The 23,307-nt window shown below is 37.0% G+C and overlaps 1 protein-coding gene across 2 annotated transcripts in view; it reads left to right on the top strand.

The window, feature by feature from the left end:
• RPRD1A (regulation of nuclear pre-mRNA domain containing 1A) overlaps window positions 1-23,307 on the top strand; it is an 85,709-nt gene that overhangs the window by 15,123 nt on the left and 47,279 nt on the right. For both annotated transcript variants that reach the window (XM_008578668.1, XM_008578667.1), the window contains exons 2-4: window positions 17,960-18,089; window positions 21,086-21,192; window positions 21,323-21,420. In XM_008578668.1, coding sequence (XP_008576890.1) covers window positions 17,960-18,089; window positions 21,086-21,192; window positions 21,323-21,420 — 335 coding nt within the window. The remainder of the gene's footprint in view (window positions 1-17,959; window positions 18,090-21,085; window positions 21,193-21,322; window positions 21,421-23,307) is intronic.

The following is a 23,307-nucleotide window of genomic DNA, read 5'->3' as shown; positions in this document are numbered from 1 at the left end:
TGTGTATGTTAATTTTTTGATGAACTGCTGTACTGGATGTTTTCCATAGCAGCTGCATCATTTTACATTCCAGCCAGCAATGCACGTAGGTTCCCATTTCTCTACATTCTTGCTAACACTTGTTGTTTTCTGTTTTTGTTTTTGATAATAGCCTTCCTAATGGGTGTGAACTTGTATCTGATTTTAGTTCTGATTTGCATACCCTAATAACTAGTGACATTGAGCTTTGTTTCATGTGCTTATTGACCATTTGTATTTCTTCTTTGGAGAAATGTCTACTCAAGTCCTTTGCCCATTTTTGAATTGGGTTGTTTTTTGTTGTTGAGTTGCAAAAGGAGTTCTTTAAAAACTATATTCTGGCTATTAATCTCTTAGAAAATATGTGATTTGGGCCGGCCCGGTGGCACACTGGATAAGTGCGCCACTTGGGAAGCGCGGCGGCGCTCCCGCCTGAGGGTTCGGATCCCACATACAGACCGGTTCCCGCTCGCTGGCTGAGCGAGGCGCGGGAGCAACACCGAGGGTTGCGATCCCGTTGCCGGTCCCCGGTCCGGTACGGGGGCAACACTGAGGGTTGCGATCCGTTGCCGGACACGGAAAAAGACAAAAGACAAAAAAAAAAAAAAATGTGATTTGCAAATCATGTTTGATTTTCTCCCATTCTGCGGGTAGGCTTTTCACTTTGTTAATAATGCCCTTTGATACTCTAAAGTTTTTAATTTTGTTAAAGTCCAGTTTATCTTTTTTTGTTATGGCCTGTGCTTTTGGTGTCTTAGCCAGATATCATTACCAAAGCCAATGTCATGAAGCTTTTTTCCTGTGTTTTCTTCTAAGAGTTTTATACTTTTAGCTCTTAACGTTTAGTTCTTTGATCCATTTTGAGTTAATTTTTGAATAAGATGTGAAGTTTAGGTCAAGGTTAATTTTTTTTGCCTGTGGATGTTTAGTTGCTCCAGCACCATTTGTTGAAGGGGCTGTCTTTTTTTCATTAAATTGCTTTTGCACCTTTGTCAAAAATGACTTGGTTGTATCTGTGTGGGTCTATTTCTGGGTTCTCTATTTTATTCCATTAATCCATGTATCAGTCACTCTTCCTATACCATACAGTCTTGATTACTGTAGCTGTATAATGTCTTGAAATCAGGTAGACTGATTCCTCTCACTATATTCTTTTTAAAAATTGTTTTAGTTATTCTAATCCATTTGCCTTTCCATGTAAATTTTAGAGTAATCTTGTCTATACCTATAAAAAAATCTTGCAGGAATTTCGATAAGAGTTGTTTTAATCCTGTATGTCAGTTTAGGGAGAATTGACATCTTTATTTTGTTGAGTCTTGCAAGAACATGGTATATCTCTGCATTTATTTAGATCTTTGATGTTTTTCATCAGCATTATGTAGCTTTTAGCATACAAGTCCTATACATGTTTTATTAGATTTACATGTTTTTCAGTTTTTTTGAGCAATTTAAAATTATATTGTATTTAAAATTTTGCTGCCTACATGTTCGATCCTAATATATTGAAATACAATTGATTTTTTTTTTTCCCCTTTTTGTCTTTTTTTCGTGACCGGCAACGGATCGCAACCCTCAGTGTCGCGCCCGTACCAGACCAGGACCGGCAGTGGGATCGCAACCCTCGATGTTGCGCCCGCACCTCACTCAGTCAGTGAGCGGCCGGTCTGTATGTGGGATCTGAACCCTCGGCGGGAGCGCCGCCGCGCTCCCAAGTGGCACACTGTAGCAGTGCGCCACCGGGCCAGCCCAGAAATACAATTGATTTTTAAATATTTTTTAAATATAAAAAATCACAAACAAGTGTGTGACCTTGATAAATATTCATTAGTTATAGGAGTTTTTTGTTTGTCTGTTTTCCATAGATTCCTTGGTATTTTTTTTTCTTCCTTAAAAAAAAAAAGAAAAAAGAAAAAAAAAGGCCGAGCCCGTGGCGCACTCGGGAGGATGCGGCGCTGGGAGCGCAGCAGCACTCTCGCCACGGGTTCGGATCCTATATAGGGATGACCGGTGCGCTCACAGCGTTCACTGGCTGAGCTCGGTGTGGCCGGTCTCAAAAAGGACCAAAAAAAAAAAAAACTACGACCAATAAGGGGATCTTAACCCTTTACTTGGTGTTGTCAGCACCACGCTCTCCCAAGTGAGCTAACTGGCTGTCCCTATATAGGGATCCGAACCCGTGGCCTTGGTCTTACCAGCAACATACTCTCCCAAGTAAGCCACAGACTGGCCCTTCCTTGGTTTTTTCTATGTAAATAATTACGTCATCTGCAAATAGAGACAGTTTTATTTCTTCATTTCTGATCTATGTGTCTGTCTTCCTTTTTTTTTTTTTTTTTTGCCTTTAATGTATTTGCTGGAATTTCTAGTGCTGTACTGAAGAAAAGTGATGTGAGTGGACATCCTTGCCTTGTTCCTGATCTTATAGGGGGAAAGCATTCAACTGTTCTCCCATAGATATAATGTTAGGTGTAGGGTTTTTTTTCCCCCCCATAAGGTTCTCTTTATCAAGTTGAGGATGTTCCCCTCTATACCTGATTTCCGAGAGATTTTATCATGAATGGTTGTTGAATTTTGTCAGAAGCTTCTTTGCCAGTTTATATGATCATACAATTTGTTTTCCTTAGCCATTTTTAATATGATATATTACATCAATTGATGTTCTAATCTTTTTTTTTTTTTAAAGATGACTGGTGGGCCGGCCCGGTGGCGCACTGGATAAGTGCGCCGCTTGGGAAGCGCGGCGGCGCTTCCGCCCGAGGGTTCGGATCCCACATACAGACCGGTTCCTGCTCACTGGCTGATCGAGGCGCGGGGGCAACGCCGAGGGTTGCGATCCCGTTGCCGGTCCCCGGTCCGGTACGGGGGCAACACTGAGGGTTGTGATCCGTTGCCGGACACGGAAAAAGACAAAAAATAAAAAATAAAAATTAAAAAAAAATAAAAGATGACTGGTAAGGGGATCTTAACCCTTGACTTGGTGTTGTCAGCACCATGCTCTCCAAGTGAGCTAACCGGCCATCCCTATATGGGATCCGAACCCACGGCCTTCGTGTTATCAGCACCACACTCTCCCGACTGAGCCACGGGCCGGCCCGATGTTCTAATCTTAAACCAGCTTTATCCTTGGAATAAATTCCACTTATCTTTGCTATATAATTCTTTTTATATGTTGCTGAATTTTTTTTTTGTCTTTTTTCGTGACCGGCAACGGATCGCAACCCTTAGTGTCGCGCCTGTACCGGACCGGGACTGGCAACGTGATCGCAACCCTCGGTGTTGCCCCCGCTCCTCGCTCAGCCAGTGAGCGGCCGGTCTGTATGTGGGATCTGAACCCTCGGCGGGAGCGCTGCCGCGCTTCCCAAGCGGCGCACTGTAGCAGTGCGCCACCGGGCCGGCCCTATGTTGCTGAATTTTATTTACTAATATTTTGTTAGGATAGTTTCATCTATAGTAATAAGAGCCATTGGTCTGTAGTTTTCCTTTTTTTGGAACTGTTTGATTTTGATATTAGAATAGCAATATCTTTTTCATAAAATGAATTAGGATGTGTTTCCTTTTCTATTTTCTGAAAGAGATTGTGTAGAATTTTAAGAATTCTTTAAACATTTGGTATAAGTCTCTTGTGGAAATGATCCTGACCTGGATATATTATTTGGGGGAGAGTTTTAAAATTGTAAGTTCACTTTTCTTAAATTATTATAGGGCTATTCAACTATTTCATGTTGGATGAGTTATGATAGCTTGTGTTTTTTGAGGAAGTGGTCCATTTTGTCTAAGTTGTCAAGTTATATGTCTAGAGTTGTTCATAGTATTCCCTTATTATCCTTCCAATGTCTTTAGGATCTGTAGTGACATATCCCTGTTTCATTCCTTATTGATAATTTGTGTCTTCTCTTTTTATTTTGTCATTCTTTCTAGAGGTTTTTCAGTTGTATTGGTCTATTGATCTTTTCAAAGAACCAGCTTTTTGTTTCATTGATATCTTTTTTTTTTTGAATTTCAATTTTTATGTTTTCAGTTTCATTGATTTCTTTTCTTACCTTTATTATTTCCTTTCTTCTGCTTGGTTGAGTTTATTTTGTTGTTCTTTCTCTCGGTTCTTGAGGTGAGAGCATGGATTATTGACTTGAAACTGTTGGCTTTTTCTAATGTATGCATTTAATGTTAAAAATTTCTTTCTCAGACCTGCTTCAGCTGTTTTACACAGATTTTGATATGTTGTATTCACCATATTTTCACATGCCAATTGAAGGATTGTTATGATGGCTGCTTTAAAGTCCTTGACAGATGCTCCTAACATCTCTGTCTTCTTGGTGTTTCCATCTATTCATTGTCTTTTTTCATTCAATTTGAGATCTTCCTCGTTCTTAACATGATGAGTGATTTTTTGATTGATCCATAGATTTTTTTTGGATTATGTTTTGAGACTCTGGATTTTATTTTATTTTTTTAAAGATGACCAGTAAGGGGATCTTAACCCTTGACTTGGTGTTGTCAGCACCACGCTCACCCAGTGAGCAAACCTGCCATCCCTATATGGGATCCGAACCCGTGGCCTTGGTGTTATCAGCACCACACTCTCCCGAGTGAGCCACAGGCCGGCCCCGACTCTGGATTTTTTTTAACACTGCCCCATTCAGGCAGGGAAGGAGGGAGGCACTCTTTGTTACTGTTTGGTGCGAGTGGGACTTCTGACTGTACACTAGGCCTCCACTGACACCACGGGGAGGGGGAAGAGAGAAGGGAGTACGTGGCCCCATTACTGCTGGGCCATGGTGAAAGTACTAACATTCCACTAGGTCTCCTGTGACATACCCCTGGTGTGGAGTTGCTTCTTACTGCTAGGTTGGGGTAGAAGTTTAGGCTCCCTATTTTGCCTTCTTGGACACCACCCAGGCGGCGGTGTTGTGCTCCACATTACAATCTTTCAAGGGTGAAAGTCTAGGCTTCCCATTTAGCCTTTGCTGATGTGAGTGGGGCCACAGTTTTTTTTCTGTGGTGTTTGGCTGGAGCACGGCTGTTATTGTCTAAAAGTTTTCTGTCTTGCTAGGCTCCCCTTTCCCTTTTGTTAGAGAGAGGGAAGGCTTTTGTTGCAGCTTCTAATATCAGCGCCTGTTAGAATTTCTGGGTTCTTCAACTCCAAACCCTGGGGTATGTGAGGCAAAGAGACAACTCAGGGAACTCACCCCCATGTTATGCCTTGGGTCCCAAGGTTTCTAGGCAGTCTGCCATTTTCTTTCTTATATTTGTTTTATATATGGTGTCCAGGATTTGTAGTTACACTTAGCAGCAGGAATAGGGAAAAGTATGTCTGCTCTATCTTCCCAGAAGCAGAAGTCCCCTACAGATTGTTGTTTATATTGGGATTGGGATGTATTATTTAGAATAATGCTTAGGCTACTATTTTCTATTAGTATTTTCTTGTCTTTGGTATTACAGAATACTTTCTGGTTAGCATGTTGTATTAGTATTTTTAGTGGGTTTATTTTAATATAATTATGTTGAACATTCATTTTCACTTTTTTTTGTTTAAAATATACATTTGTTATTTATCATCACATTTTGTACACAAATACTGTCAACTCTGTACCCCATAAATATTATAATCAATTATGTTTCAATTAAAAAATAAGTTTAAAAATATACATTTGTTGTAAAATTTAAAATAGTGCAGTAGTATGTAAAGTTGCCAAGTAAAAGTGCACTGTAAAGAAATGAATTGTCATCAAATTAATCTGTAAACTCAGAAATCTACAAGGGAATTGTTTTTTAACAAGAAATTTAATTCTAAAGATCCTTGGGAAAAGTAAATGAAGGGAAAACAATAATGGAAATCATGTGCTTTTTTAGGTAGCTAGGCAGTCTGTAAAGTTGTTTTAATTATAGCAGTATGATGTTGGTACAGGAATAAGAATATATATGAATGGAACATAATAGAAATTTAGGAGGAGACCCATTTTATATAGGCATACGGTAAATTAGGCACTTTACAGCCATGGGAAAAGGGATAGAATATTAACAAATGATTTTTAAAATCCTGCCTAATACCATATATAAAACTAATTACAGTTGAATAAAAGATATAACATTAAAAAAATCAATTGTGGAAGCATGAAAGAAAAATATATGTTATACATTTATAATTATTTCTAATCTTAGATTGTAAAAGGACTTTCTAAATAAGATATAGGCCAGGATTTATGTAGGAAATAGTTTTGGCTACAGAAAATTAAAAGATCTCTGAATGTGTAAAATATCAGATTTCAGTTTTAAGCAACAGATTCAGAGAAAATATTTGCAATATCTAAAACAGGGAAAAGCTAATATAACATATAAAGCAGTCTTATAAATTGATAAGTAAATATCTCAGTAGAAAATGGGCAACGTAATATGAACAGACAGTTCACAAAAGAAAAGACTAAGAAATCAGGATCACTGGTAATCAGGCCATTGCAGGTAAAAACATTGTCATTTACTACTAAAAGATTGGCAAACATTTTAAATATTAATAGTATCAAGTTGATGATGCAGGGAAATGAGCATTCTCACTTGATGGAAGTTCCAACAGTTTTTTTGGTAGACAACTTGACAAGGTCTGTCAAAATTTAAACCGCATAACTTTTAACCCATCACATCTGCCTCTCAAAATCTATCCTATAGAAATACTTGCAAAGGTTTACAAAGATAAAAAGTATTAAATATTTAGGGCCAGCCCCATGGCTCACTTGGGAGAGTGCGGTGCTGATAGCGCTGAGGCCGCGGGTTCGGATCCTATATAGGGATGGCCAGTGCGCTCACTGGCTGAGCGTGGTGCAGACAACACCGAGCCAGGGGTTACGATCCCCTTCCCTGTCAAAAAAAAAAAAAAAATTAAATATTTGAAACAACCTACATATTATGTGAGTAAGTAGCTATTAAAAGGAATGAAGCTGTTAAAAGAGTTTGGTAACATATTTGCTGATCAATACAAAAATGTCCTGGATATATGAAGCGTGAAGGTTGTTTGTAAAACACGTAGCATGATCTCATTTATGAAAAAATCCTATGTATATATGTTTATATCTGTGTATATAAGTATATAATGTTTGCATATGTATGTAAAATGCCTCCAAAAGGACGCACACACTAAATTATTAACCCATATTTATCTGTGATGAGGAGAAAGAGATGAAGGGATATTTCACTATCTGTGTTCAACTTTTATTTTAGTATTTTAATTAACTTTTTATGATGAACTTTTAAAATTATACATAAAAGTAATGATAACAAGATACTGAACTTCCATGAACCCATCATCCTTCTTTGACATTATTAATATTATATCTTTATGTTTTCATCTGTCTTAATCACCCCGCCACCTCCTTTTTGTCCTGGTTACTTAAAGCAAACACCAAACATTAAGCCATTTTAACCATAATACATCAGTGTGTATTTATAATACATAAACTAAAAATTTTAATATAATCAATCATCAGGGCTCTATCACACCCTATGAAATTAACTGTGACCCTGGATTATTTTAAACCCAGTTCATGTTCAGTATCCCAGATTTCCTAAAAAATGTCTCTGTGTACTTATTGTTCAAAATGGCATCCAACAATTTCCACACGACTTTTTTTTTTTTTTTTTTTTAAAGATGACCAGTAAGGGGATCTCAACCCTTGGCTTGGTGTTGTCAGCACCACACTCAGCCAGTGAGCAAACCGGCCATCCCTATATAGGATCCGAACCCGTGGCCTTGGTGTTATCAGCACCGCACTCTACCGAGTGAACCACGGGCCAGCCTGCCACACATGACTTTTGGTTAACAGGTCTGTTGAGTTACATTCCCTCTTCCCCTCTTCTTTTCATACAGTTTATTTTGGGGGGAGTCTGTGTCACATGGACTGTAGAATTTCTCTAGTTATGCATTTGGCTGATTCCATCTTCATGGTGTTATTCCCAAGGAAAACTTCTCTGGCTGTGTTGTGCACTTCATGTTGTGTCACGATAGGAGACCGATAATATCTAGTTGTTTTATGTTTAAGGATAAGACTGATCAGTTGTTATAAGTGTGAATCATCCATTATAAAGATCTCCATCACCTCTCACCCAGTGATTTTTAGCAGCTACAGATAATGGTTGCTTGCTGCAAAATTGTGAATGTCTAATTCTTTCATTATTTCTGCATTTATTATCCAGAATTCTTCTGTAACAGTAGTTCACAAAAGTGTGATTCCCAGACTGGCAGTATCAATATTACCTGAGAACTTGTTGGAAATGCAAATTCTTAAGTCCTACCCCAGAAAGAAACTATATGGGTAGGAGCCAGTAATCTGTGTTTAACATGCTTCTAGGTGATTCTAAAGTACCCTCAAGTTTGAGCATCTGTCCTCTAGGAACTTTACTTCATCTACCATTGGTTACTTTGAAATACAGTTCATACAGGAAAAACAGGATAAGTACTTTTTCCCCCTTATACCTTTTTGGCAACCTCTTTTTATTTATTTATTTTTTTAAGGTGTCAGTATGAGCTCATGGATTTTTATATGTTTGTGTTTCAGACCACATTGTCATAACAGTATTCTTTTTGATCCTCTTAGGGCAGTCACAGCCTTTCAGAGCGTTGCTTGTGTCCTCTGGATAGTTTTTAAATAGCTTTCTTTCTAACATGACAAGATGTGCTAGGTGATTTTTGTGTATTTCCTGCTATTACTGGTGAAATGTTTTTTAGGGACCATAGTATGGGTTTTGAGAGTGCTAATTGATTTGAGTGCATTTCTTTGAGTGCATTTAATTACTTTAATAATTGTTGTTTAATTGATAAAATAGGGGTTACTTACCTTGTAGGGTTTTTTGAAAGTTAAATGAGATACATGATAAACTTTTAGAACAGTACTCAGGTCATGGAAACTGTAGTCAATATTATATTTTCAATATCATTCTTAAAAGAGCAAACAAGTTTTAGTCTCAATCCTGTTCTAGAAGCAAGAATAAATGGGTATGATGTGTATTGTTTCAGAACTCTTCTAGTTGACATTGTATTTTATAATGGTCCATGATGAAGTTTATTCTTTTCAGGATTTGTAGAATTTATTTGTTGCATATACATACTGAAATCAAGGTTTTCAAAATTATTTCATTTATGAAAATTCAGGAACTTGAATTTTCTTTTTGGCCTTTTAGGATGGGAAAGGTGTTCCTTTGTCTGGGTGTGTGCATGCGTGCGTGTGCGTGTATCCAGCAATGAAATGATAAATTTCTCCTGGATAAATGCACCGGCAGCACAAAGTTTATTGGTGGAATACCAGCTCAGCACAATGCAGAAGCTCTTTTCAGCATATTCACTCAAGTTAATCATTTAATATGTAACTCATGTGTTTCTCCTTTATGACTTCATTCTTTGATCTTTCAGAATCTTTCTTGATCTCCCCCAAAGGTACAGCTATCTATTGTTTACTGTTTGGGTGTGTGTAACTTAACACTATGTCTTAGATATCTTTCCATATCAGTATGTAAAGCTCTTTTTCATTTCTGAATACTACTGTATGGATTGTATGCATGTGCCATTATTTGTTTAGTCATCTCCATCTTGTCATGAATGTCCTTAGTGACTTCTTTGTGCATTTGTGAGAGTATATCCATGGATAAATTCCTAGAAGTGATATTTGCAGAGTCGAAGAGGTATGTACATTTACTTTTTTTTTTTTTTTGGCCCTTTAAGATCACACTGAAAAATAGAAATTTTGCATTTACATTTTTACTTAGGAAAACAATCATGAGCAGCTAAAACTTATGTAATACTTATACTTATGCCTGCATATTTAATCTTAACCCTATGAAATAGGTCCTATTATTTTCGTTTTACAGATGAGGAAGGAACTTGCCTAAGGTCACATAAGAAATAAGTTAAAGAACTGGGATTCAAATAGAAGCAGCCTAGCAACAAGTACTATGGTCCTATCACTGTACTATGCTATCTTGGCAAGAGACTAAGATGCTTTCTTGAACAAATTACTATTTAAATGGTTGCATTTACATTTTTTATAGATATTGCTGAATTATTCTATGAGGATGTACTAATTTATTCTTAAACCATTTTTCAGATGTCTGAACTTATCTAAACATAGTAATCTTACTCATTCTTGAAAACTTTAGTTAGTGTCAGACTTTTCATCTTGGTCAATCTAGTAGGTAGAAAATGGTAGTTGGTTTTAATTATTTAACACTGTGGGGGTTTTTTGAACTTCCTATTTACATGTCTTGCCCATTTTTCTGTAGGTCATTGATTTGTAAGAACTCTAGAGTGGAAGAGGGAAAATGAAAGTAGTGGACTCAGTACATTGAAAATATTCAAGAGTAGCTACAGCTCTAAGAAAATTTGTCTTTCATAATCAGAATTTGAAGTTGTTGGGGTTTACATGTGTTACCCACTGAGCTATGCTGGTGATGTTAATGACCAGAAACTAAGTAAGTAAAGCCACAGATGTAGGCTGAAATTTACTCATTCAGTAAATACTAAGCAAGTTATGAACCAGCTGTTGGGCTTGATTCTGTAGATTGGTAGATGAGACATTGCTTTCAGTGGAATTTAGTTTAGTTGGCAAGCACTACATTAAGTAAAAACAATTGTATTAGGATAAGCGTGCCACAGGAAAAGTATGGAGTGCTACAGAGCATACCAGAGCTGTGTAACCTATGGGGGCTAGTTGGTCAGGGAAAACTAGAGGAGCCCATTTAACTGAGGGCTGAAGGATGGTAGGTGATAGAGTTTGGACATGTCGTCCCCCCTAAACTGATCCCCAATGTGGCAGTGTTGGGAGCTGTTTGAGTCATGGGGGCAGATCCCTCACGAGTGTATTAATGCTCTCCCTGGGAGGTGGGGGTAGTGAGTCGTTTTATTTATTCCCGTGAGAGCTAGTTGTTTAAAAGACCCTGGTACCTCCACTCTCTCTCTTGCTTCCTCTCGCCATGTGATCTGCTTTTACCTGCCAGCTACCTACTGCTTTCTGCCATGAGTAGAAGCAGCTTGAGGCCCATTCAGATGCAACTGTCCCAGAATCATAAGCCAAATAAAATTCTGTCCTTTACAGATTAACCAGTTTCAGTTATTCTGTTATAGTAACATGAAAATGGACTAATGCAGTAGGAGTTGGGGAAGTTGGGGAAATATTAGTGTTTGATGTGAAGAGTAGTGTAGAGGATGGAGATAGACTTTGTGAGGCCTTTGGTTTGTATTAAAGATTTAAAATGTTATCTGGAGAACAATAGAAAATCTTTGAAGGATTTTAAGCGAGAAGAGACAGGATCAATTGTATGGGTAATTTGAAATGTGAACCTGAACTCTTCGAAGGGGTGGGCTGCCAAAAATCTGAGGTGTCCTGGCAGTGGTACGGGAATACATCAGCTCTATTCATTTTTCTCCCATCTCAGCTATTGAGAAGCAGCCAGCTGTGTCTGACTGAACTTTTTGTCCTGTCTAGGACAGAATCCATTCAAAAACGAACTGTTCATTATATACTTTCTGTGGCAAAGAAAATTACTACATTAAAGCAGTTTCTGCCTTACAACTACTTATTTTTCCACATGAACATGTCTCCTCCATAGTGCCATGGACAGAAGGAAAGATCTTGTTAGAATCTACAGGCTATTGGCCTGTAGTTTTCTTTTTTTGTTGTATCTTTGTCCGGTTTTGGTATCAGGGTGATGCTGGCTTCATAGAACGAGTTTGGGGGAATGGTTTCTGTTTCAATTTTTTGGAGTAGTTTGGAAAGAACTGGTATTAATTCCTCTTTAAAGGTTTGGTAGAATTCAGGAGTGAAGCCATCTGGTCCTAGGCTTTTCTTTTTTGGAAGATTTCTGATTACTGCTTCAACATTTTTGCTTGTTATTGGTCAGTTCAATTTTTCTTTGTCTTCTTGGCTCAACCATGGTAGTTTGTATGTGTCTAGAAATTTATCCATTTCCTCCAGATTTTCAAATTTGTGGGTGTATAGTTGTTCATAGTAATCTCTAATGATTCTTTGTATTTCTGTGGTATCAGTTGTGATATCCGCTTTTTTGTTTCTGAGTTTTGTTATTTGGGTCTTTTCTCTTCTTTTTTTAGTAAGCCTGGCTAGTGGTTTGTCTATTTTGTTTATTTTCTCAAAAAACCAACTTTTTGTTTCATTGATCTTTTGTATTGTATTTTTGGTCTCTATTTCATTTAGTTCTCTGATTTTAATTATGTCTTTATGCCTACTAACTTTTGGATTGTATTGTTCTTGTTTTTCTAGTTCCTTGAGTTGTAAAGTTAGGTTGTTTATTTGAAATCTTTCTATTCTCTTGATGTAAGCATTTATTGCAATAAACTTTCCTCTTAGTACTGCTTTTGCAGTATCCCATAGGTTTTGGTATGAGGTATTATTATTATCATTAATTTTGAAAAATTTTTGATTTCCTGTTTGATTTCTTCTTTTACCCATATGTCATTCAGAAGCATGTTGTCTAATTTCCAAGCATTTGTGTGCTGTCCAAGATTTCATTTGTTATTAATTTCTAGTTCCTGAGCAAAAAAAGTAAAGCCAGAGGCATAATACTTCCTGACTTCAAACTGTATTACAAATCTGTAGTAACAAAAACAGCATGGTATTGGCATAAAAAAAAGACATGTGGACAAATGGAACAGAATAGAGAACTCAGAAATCAACTCATGTATTTACAGCCAACTGATCTTTGACAAAGGCACCAAGAACATACACTGGGAAAAGACTGCCTCTTCAATAAGTGGTGCTGGGAAAACTGGATATCCATTTGTAGAATGAAACTTGATCTGTACCTCTTACCATATACCAAAATCGACTCAAAATGGATTAGAGACCTAAATATAAGGCCTGAAACTTTAAAACTCCAAGAAGAAAACATAGGGGAAATGCACCAGGATTTAGGACTGGACAATGACTTTATGAATAACCCCCAAAGCACAGGCAACAAAAGAAAAAATAACCAGATGGGATTGTATCAAACTAAAAGCCTTCTACACAGCAAAGGAAACAATAGAGTGAAAAGACATCCTACAGAATGGGAGAAAATATTTAAAAAATATGCATCTGACAAGGAATGAATATCCAGAATATACAAAGAGTTCAGACAACATTACGGTAGAAAAACCAAATAATCCTTTAAAAAATGGGCAAAGGAACTGAATAGACATTTCTCAAAGGAAGACATACAGGCGGCCAACAGTTTTATGAAAAAAAATGCTCAACACGCTAGTCATCAGGGAAATACAAATCAAAACCACTTTGAGATGTCACCTCACCCCAATCAGACTGGTTATTGTAGAAAAGACAGTGAATAACAAATTCTGGCAAGGATGTGGAGAGAGAGGACTCCTCCTGCAGTGTTGGTGGGAATGTAAGTTAGTACAGCCATTATGGAGAACAGTATGGAGGTTCTTTAAACAACTACAGACAGAACTTCCATATGGTTCAGCAATCCCATTACTTGGGATCTATCTAGAGGATTGGAAAACATCAGGTCAAAGGTATAACTGCACTCCTGTGTTTATTGAAGCTTTATTTTCAATAGTTAGGTGATGGAACCAACCTAAACATCCATCGATGGATGACTGGATAAGGAAATTATGGTACATATACACAATGGAATACTACTCAGCCCTAAAAAAGAATGAAATTCTACCATTTGCAGCAACGTGGATGAGCCTGGAGAAAATTATTCTAAGTGAAACAACCCAGGTACAGAAAGAGAAATATTGCATGCTCTCACTTATAACTGGGAGCTGAATCCATAAATAAACAAACAATAAAGAGAGAGAGAGTGAAAGAAAGAAAGAAACAGCAATCACAGTAATACATTGAACTTTTAGAAAACCAGAGGTGATAAAAGGGAGGAGAGGAGGAGAAGGAGGGGGGCTAATGAGGAATTGGTCAACGGACACGAAGAATGATTGGATATTGTAATGATGAATATGCTATCTATACTGATCTTACCACCACATGTTGTACAGTTATTGAAAATCGACATTGTGGGCCAAGCCTGTGGTGCACTCGGGAGAGTGCGGCGCTGGGAGCGCAGCAGCGCTCCCACCGCGGGTTTGGATCCTATATAGGGATGACCGGTGCCATGCACTCACTGCCTGAGCGCGGTGCAGCCAGTCACAAAAAAGGAAAAAAAAAAAAAAAGAAGAAGAAGAAAATCGACATTGTGGGCCAAGCCTGTGGTGCACTCGGGAGAGTGCGGCGCTGGGAGCGCAGCAGCGCTCCCACCGCGGGTTTGGATCCTATATAGGGATGACCGGTGCCATGCACTCACTGCCTGAGCGCGGTGCAGCCAGTCACAAAAAAGGACAAAAAAAAAAAAAAAAAGAAGAAGAAGAAAATCGACATTGTACCCCACATGTATGTGTAATAAAAAAAAATAAAAAAGAAAGATGATATGAATCCTTCCATGAACTTTTTAAAGACCCCTGTGTAGTTGCTTATTCAGTTTCTTGCTGCTGCTTTACATGTGGAAGGCTTTTCTTGGAAAGATGGTTCTTATAGATAACATTATAAGATTTTAGCATTATCATCTACTGTACTTGTAAATTCAATCTTCGTAAAAATGGGTTATTAATTTAGATATGGTATTCTGCATCATATCAAAATGAATAGGCATGTGGTCTCTACAAGATAAGAAAATAATGTTCCTACTACTTTCTAATTATGAACAGGTAAAACTAGATTATGAACTGGTGATGAACAAGAGAAACTAAATAGCATTTCTTTAATCCTTTCACTGGCCAAGATTGTTTCATATTGTTTGTTTATCTAATAGCCCAGACTCTGATTTCTTTTTGAAACCTGGTAATTGATCTTTCTTTTATTTCAGTTGTTTGTGAGATATTATGTAACCATTTCTTACTTGTGTGATAAACTGTACTTGTATTACCATACCCTTTTTGGGGGATATGCTCAACTTTTCAGGTAATATTATGTTCTCATATATTAGCCAGCCAGATTTTTTTTTTTCTTTTTTAGGGTGTAACTGTTTATATACTAGACCCCAGGACAAGGGCTATATTTACTACTTACAGGAACTTAAAATTTAGTTTAGGGAGGGATGCTATATGAAAATGGTACTTCATAAATGTTGAGTGGTGCTTATTTGTTTAATATTTCATTGGTATAATTATAGCAGTACACGCACATATAGACACACGGGGGTATAATACTTATGATTGCTTCTGTGTTGTTGTGATATATTAGTAGAGAGAAGAAATAAATGAAAAAAGCTAGCATTTTAGTGATGTAACCAATCATGTGCCAATTTTGGTATCTTTTTTTTTTTTTGGCAGCTGGCTGGTAAGGAGATCTGAACCCTTTACCTTGTTGTTGTCAACATCGTGCTCTAACCAAGTGAGCTGACCAGCCAGCCCTTCATGTGCCAATTTGTATGGACCTTGCAAACTCCTGATTGAATGGAAAGGTTAGTTTTGTTCTGTGCCCAGCATAGTCCCTGGCACATAAGCAGACATTAAATGTTATTTAAATGGAATGAGTGGCTGGCTGGTTAACTCAGTTGGTTCTAATAGCAAGGTCAAGGGTTTGGATCCCCATACTGTCTAGCTGCCAAAAAATGAATTAAAATGAATTAAAATGAATGAAATATTTGCAAAATAGATGTCTTTGGATGGGACCCTGTGAACAACAGAAACGTTGGAATTGACTAGGTCAGACCCATTGGTTAGTCTTATATTGTTTCCAACAGAGGTATTTCTTTAAGGGATTATGAAATGGTTTGTTTGACCTTTCTGTTTTATCTGTATGTTTCTTTTAATAACAATTAATGGCTCTGTTATTTTATTTACAAACATTTTTTTATCTATTCATTCACCAATGGACATTTGGGTTGCTTCCACCTTTTGGCTGACATTCAAAAATGCTTTGATTTGAGTTGCTGTTTAATATCCTCAAAAGTTAACATCCTCTTTCACTTATGACAGGAGGCATACTCTAGTTAAGTGGGAGAGCTTTGCAATTGGACTTTTTGGGTTTAAGTCCTGGCTGATCCCTTCCTGGCTATTTCACTGTGGGCGGATAACCTTTTTGACATTTGTTTGCTTAACCTGCCAAATGGGGATAATGAAAGTTTCTTACATTATTCCGATTAAATTAGATAATATACGTAAAATGCTTAGACTAGTGTTTAACACACAGTTAAAGTTAAATAAATGTTATCATTACTAGGAAAAGGAACCCATTGGTTCAGGTACCCATGTTAAAGTACTGCAGGCAGTCTCCCAATTAGGTAAAAATAAAAATTCGAGTTTCTGAATTCATTTGATATTGAGAGGGCAAAAACTTGGAGTAAATAATACCAGTCATTTCTATGTGTGGGATTGAGAGGGTGGAAGTAGGTAAATAAGAGACAGGGTTGAAGGTTGGGAAAGTTGCCCTTATTATCCTCTTCAGGGGAGATGGTCCTGATATCTTAACCAGTTATACACTGTGGTTTAGTCTAACCAAGGAGCATGAAGAATCAGAAGTTGGTCTCTCTTATTGCTTTGTCTTCCTTATCTTTATTCCATGCCAGTGACTTTCAAAAGCATGAAAAGTGGTGGGCAGCAACTTTAGACAGGCAAATCAGGTTATACAGTGAATTGGCACATGTTTTTAAAGTCTGATCAGTTGTGATTCAGTATTTGATAGTTTATTGTGAGAAGGTTGGATTTGTAGTTTACTCTCAAGAAAGATGTGAACCCGAAAGTGGCTTTTTAATATATTGAATGCTTAATTTATAAATTGAGTATCTAATTCTAGAGGAACAAATGCAGCCTGATCAAGATTTTTGTCTTAAATCCAATAAACTAGCCCACATGAGTAGTGTACTGGTTTGGTCCTGACCATAAGTCCCCTACACCATTGTACTGTGGATGCCACAAGATATGATGCTTCTGAATATAATTGTGCTACATTGAATGATTCAAGAAGTTTAATTCTAGTAAAATTATATTATGAAAATAGTCACTATAAAGGACTATGTTCAACACTAAATTTTCCTCATGTATATGAATCTTGTTTGAGTCATATTCAGTACTACTATGCTACTTAACGTGATAACCAGTAAAAATATACTCTGGCCCACAATTTTTAAAATCTTCTCTACTTCCTTGTAAGAATGACTATGCTCTTAGAGTATACTGAGTAAGGGAATATTTTTGTCAAGATGAACTCAGTTATTTAAGGCCATGTAATCCAAAGGGTGAAACATCTAAACTTTGCCCGTTTGGTCTCCCTAACATTTTATCTGTTAGTTTGGGAAATATTTATTACATAAACAAAAAATATCTAATTGATTGAAGTGCAGTCTCTTTCAACCTGTTTTACATTTTGTACTCTTTTGTTGTTTTACAATGGCTTAATAATGATTTTGAATCAACATGTGTAATTAAAACAATCCTAAATTCAATTTAGGATTTAGGGTGCCATCTTAATAACATGACCAATCACCATCTTATTTTAAATGGCTATATTTTATATGGTGTGTAATGGTTTTTGATAAAATTTAATACTGGATAGAGACACAGATGCATTTTTACACAGACATGAGGATTTCAGTGTATAAAAATGATTAGTTTGGGAGTGGTGATAAGACTAGGAACCAAGGACGTCTTTGTGTCTTAGTGAAACTACAAGGAGACAGAAAGATCTATCATTGACCTACCTCTGCTTCTTGGATTTTCTTTTTTTCCTCTCATGATTGATCTCCAGAAGCCGTAGAGTGTAGTCATCCTGGTGAGTTTAGCAGCAGTGTCTTGATATGTTTGGTGGTAGAATGAGAAACAAGGATTGAACATGATTCATAAAGATTAGTAAGTTTATTGTAGTTCTCAAACTGCTTAATTCAGGTATTGAGAAAGTTTGTCCAGGTTAAGTGAGGATATTTTAAGTAGATTTTTAAATCTTTTTTTATTTTTCAGCCAAACCAAACAGGAAGCTTACTTTTCTCTACCTAGCCAATGATGTCATTCAGAACAGCAAAAGGAAGGGGCCGGAGTTTACAAAAGATTTTGCACCGGTTATAGTGGAGGCTTTTAAGCATGTTTCAAGGTATGATAATTGTTTTGGGTATTAGGTAATCTGTTTTAAATGCACCATATGTCCTTTTGCTAAAATTTGCCATAAGCCATTAAAATAAAAAACAAGGATTGTATTTCTTTGAAGCTTTCCTTTGAAAAGATTTACCTCTAAATGGGATTTGTAAATGTGTTAAATGCTTGTGTGGAGGAAAATTGTTTTTGAACTGTTGCTAAGGTGCGGGTATTTGGAGTACTTGAATTACAGCTTTCCTTTAAGAGACCAAAAGCAACTGCTGTATTGGAATGAACCTCCCTAAGAATAAATGAAGGTATTGAATTGAAAATTTGTGTAATTTTAAAGCTATCAGTCTTGGAACCAATATTTCTAGATACACTTAGTATCTTTTCCTGTCATATTGCCTATAATAATTTTAAGGCTTTCTAGTGTTTGGGTATATGTCATAACATTTTTAAGTGCTTTGGAAATAAAGAATATTTATTTAAGATAATCGGAAACCTGTTGAAAATTTTGCTGCAGAAAATTCCAAGGGTAGACGTCTATACTTTGGTTTATGGCCTTTTAAATTCTTATTTGCAAACATTATATACAAGTATTTGTTAGATTACTAGGCAGACATTATTGGGGTAGTCTATTAAATCAGTCTAAGTTATAGAATTCAGTGGTGAATGATGATGATCTGTGTTGAATGATATAAGGATGAAAATGCCCTGCAGTTTTAGTCACAGTAGACACATTTTTAAAAAATTACAGTGTGAAACACTACATGTTGTTTTCTTTTTTTTTTTTGGTCTTTTTCCGTGTCCGGCAACGGATCGCAACCCTCAGTGTCACCCCCGTACCGGACCGGGACCAGCAACGGGATCGCAACCCTCGGCGTTGCTCCCGCGCCTCGCTCAGCCAGTGAGCGGGAACCGGTCTGTATGTGGGATCCGAACCCTCGGCGGGAGCGCCGCCACACTTCCCAAGCGGCGCACTGTAGCAGTGCGCCACTGGGCCGGCCCCGACATGTTGTTTTCTTAAATAAATATTATTTACCCTTCAATTTAGGTATTGTCTTCTACCATCTTTTCAGATGTTGGTGTTTCTTAGAGTTAAGTCCTAGGCCTTCTTCTGGGGCCATATTCTTTACTTGTTCTCTGGGTGATTTCATACTCTGCACACATTTAGTTATTATCCATGCCCTAATGACTAATCTTACACTCCAGTCCAGATTTTTTTTCTTTGTTCCATACCTGTATGTCCGGTTGCTTATTGACATTTCTGTTTGTTTGCATCCCAGACATCTCAAACTCATTGTGTCTGATATTGAACTCATGACTTTGCTTCCTACTAGACTTGCTCTTCCCTTAGGTTTCACTCTCTCAGTGAATGACAGCTCCATTTATGCAGATGCTCATCAAGAAATTAGGTGTCATCTTTAACTTTTCTTTCGCCTTCACTTCCCATATCCCGTATAGTACATATTTCCTCAATTCCTTAGATTTCTTTCCCTACTGGTTATCATAATATGTTTTCTGTATAATTGCGATAATGTCTAGTACTGTTTAATACCATTAGGTAACTGTAGCCAGAGTTACAGAGCTGATCATAACACTCCCTTGCCTTTGAGTGGTTCTCAGTTGTCTTAGAGATCAAGTTTAAAGTCCTGAGCAAGACTTAGATGTTCCTTCATGGCACTGCCTACTCTCCAGATTCCTGTCTCACATTTCTTCCACACAGTCTTGTCTACTGTTTAAGCTAACTGAACCTGTTTTAGTTCTTTTTGCCTTAAGGCTTTTATATATGTTGCCTCTCCCTATAATCCAACAAAGTACTTATTGACTGCCTATTATGTACTGGTTCCTGAGGATATGATAGTGAGCAAGACAAAGTTTTGTTCTAATGGAGCTTACATTTCAGTGGATGAAAAGGTAATAACTAGATAGATACATGAATGAGTATATATTATACTATCAGATGACATACTATGGAGAAATATAAAGCAGGGAAAGAACTAAAGGGTATGAGGTTACTCAGTTATATGATGAGATGAAGAACGACTATTTTGGGGAGGTAGCATTTGAACAGAGACTAATGGAAGGGATGAAATGAGCCATTTGACTATCTAGGAGAAGAGAATTCCAGGCAAAGAGAATACATGGCAGAAACAATGAGATGCTATGTGCTAGGCATGTTTGAGGATCAGCAAGGAGATTTGTATTGGAGAAGGTATTAGGGAATGTGGACTTAGAGAATGCCAGGAAGCAGAACATGTGGGCTTTGTGGTCCAGGGTAAGGATTTTAGTTTTATTCTTAGTACGATTGGTAGGTAGCTCTTGGAGGATCGAGAGCAGTATAATCTGATTTACATTAATAGGATTCTTTGTGGAGAATAGAGTGAAAGAATAGAGACTGGGAGGTCAGTGAGAGGACTATTAACAAAAATCCAGGCATGAGGTGATAGTGGCACAGTATACAGTACAGTGGTAGTGATGAAGGAGGTAGGAAATGGTTGAGAGTAGTCTGCTTCCCATTTCCTGTGTATCCAATCTTCAGAGCTCAGATTAACTATCACTTCCTCAAATATTCTTCCTGGTCTCTTTTAAACTGGGCTAGTCTCTCTCTCATGCCTGTCTTTAGCACTTTGTTCTCTTTTGTGTTACTTGTAAATAACAGCTGCCATAAAGCTCCATCTGCACGTCCATGTCAAAGATAGTGCCTTAATCAAATATTTGTTGAATAAATTTAAAGGCACCTATTAGAACTCTCCCTTAGCCTCATGTTTAGCCCCCATTAGGTTAGGAGCATCTTCTTTGTAAACTCCTCATAGCCAATACTAAAATTTTTGTAGCTTTTTGTGATTTTTTTGTTTAATAATATGTTTATAAGCTCTTTAAGGGAAGTAGGGTGTAAACATTTGGACAGTTTTTTCCAGAGAATGAATGAATGATTGTATTTTAAATCACCATTACCTTTTTAGTAGCACTGTACCATTTTACTGCTAATAATTTATTTTTTTTCTTTAGTGAAACTGATGAAAGTTGTAAGAAGCACCTTGGGAGAGTGTTATCTATTTGGGAAGAAAGGTCTGTTTATGAAAATGATGTATTAGAACAACTTAAGCAAGCTCTGTGTAAGTATATAATATTGATCTCTTATCATGCTCTCTTCATTAAAATGTATTCTTTTGTACCCATCAGCCGCCAAAAACAAAAACAAAAAATGTATTATTTTATTTAAACTTAAATGTTCTTTCAATTCAGATGGTGATAAGAAGCCTAGGAAACGAACTTATGAGCAGATAAAGGTGGATGAAAATGAAAACTGTTCCTCTCTGGGATCTCCAAGTGAACCACCACAGGTAGAAGTTTTTCTGTTAAGAGAGTTATGTTAGTTTTATGTTAACTTCATGTGGCCACCGAGCTTTATTAATTTCAATGTTTTACTTCCATAATATGATTTTTATTTTAATTCTGGGTACAAGAAAGAAGCTACATGAATATTTCTTACTTTCTGGTTAGCAAATTACTTATTTTAATGTAGTATGTTGTGTATTGTATATTTCACATAGAAATCATTTTGCACAGAAAGGAGATTTCTGATTGTTGAGTTTAATTACATGTGGTTAGGTGTGCACCATTTAAGCGTTTCTTTTTAAAATAAAACATTATATGATAAGGCTATTTTGTTGTATGATTTAAGTACTCTAAATATTCCATTTTTAGAGATAAACACTGCTGCTTTAAGTCTTTTTGCTTTAAACATGTAAAAATGAGTGTTAGAGTGACAAGTATATGGTCATATAATTTTATGTAACTGTATAGAACCATGCAGTTCTCTGGAAAAATAGCTAAGTTAGAATCATTATCTTAATATCCCATGTCCTCCCAGATTGGCACAGTATAGCATTCCTTAACCATCAGATGAATTCCATAAAGACATTTTGAACTTTTAAGTGGTGTTGAGCCTTTAAGCTTCCTCCTTCTGGTTTCAAACATATAGGAGGGACAGATAAAATTTAAAAGGAGAAAATGAAGACATAGCCATACTCTTAAAACAGGGTAAATATCTTCATGGGCAGAAATGGTACAGAAGCACAACTCCATATGTGAGCCAGAACCTGGTTCCTGCTGAGCTCTGGTCTAGAAACAGACATGAGTTGCGAGAAATTAGTATTTTTTAGGGTCATGAGAACTAACAGTGCTCCATGGGAGTTAGAGGACTGGACCTAAACTCACTGTATGAAACTAGAGGCAGGGAGGGACTCTTTCCGCCATGAAACACCATATGAAACCAGAGACAGGGAGAGACTCTTTACCCCTTGAAAGAAAGATACAATCATTTACTACCTAGAACTGTGAAATGTATATCAGTCTTAGTCCCAGGGAGGCAGAAAGAATCATATTAAGGCTCTCAGCCAGGACCTGAGCCAACCTATCTGTTGGCTCAATGACAGGAATGTTGAAGCCCGCTGGTCACCATGGACAAGAGCTTGAATAGAAAAGTGATAAGAACATAACATTTGGAACAACCAGATGTTGTTCCATGTTATATGTCTTCCCATTGTGATTCCATGAACAGTGTTTTACCTGAGTTCTGAATATAGGATTGGGCACTCTCCCTGATAAAAGAGCAGCCTCACAGTTGCACTTTTTAGGCATATTCTTGACTAACCATCTGACTCTTCCCTACTATTTGGATAAATGGTATTGCTTTTTGTTTTATGATGACTCTTTTCAGATTAGTTGTGCTGTTTAATTCTCAGTGGTTCAGCATTGTAGACATCATTTTATTTACGTCATTCTTTATAAGAATGGCTTAAAATCTCTCTTCTCGGGGTCTGGTTAAACTCATTTCATTCTCTTCTAGCTCTTCTAGTAGGAAGTCCCAGGCTAGTGTTGTTTCGGACAACTTTGCTTTCTTATCTGGTGCTTGATCTGCCACTGGGAACTCAGAATTAACTTATGTGGGAATGTGAAGGTGTGATGAGACCACGTTGTGGTTAAAGCATGCATGCACTGTCAAGATCATAAAGCCAATTTTCTTGTTAGAGCTACAGAAAATTTTAGAACTTGCAAAGACTGATTAAACAATAATATTTTATATCAATTAGGTGGGGCATTGTGAGAAACAGGCTTCCCAGTAATTATTGTTGCTCTTAAGCTCACTTTCATTGTAGAGGCGATATATCTTATAATTTCTGGGATTTTTTTTTTTTTTTTTTTTTTTTTTTTTTTTTTTTTTTGTT

Source organism: Galeopterus variegatus, unplaced genomic scaffold (assembly GCF_000696425.1).
Source record: "Galeopterus variegatus unplaced genomic scaffold, G_variegatus-3.0.2 Scaffold1738, whole genome shotgun sequence".
NCBI lineage: Eukaryota > Metazoa > Chordata > Mammalia > Dermoptera > Cynocephalidae > Galeopterus > Galeopterus variegatus.
Note: the sequence above shows the minus strand (reverse complement) of the source record. Positions and strands in the feature narration are given on the sequence as shown.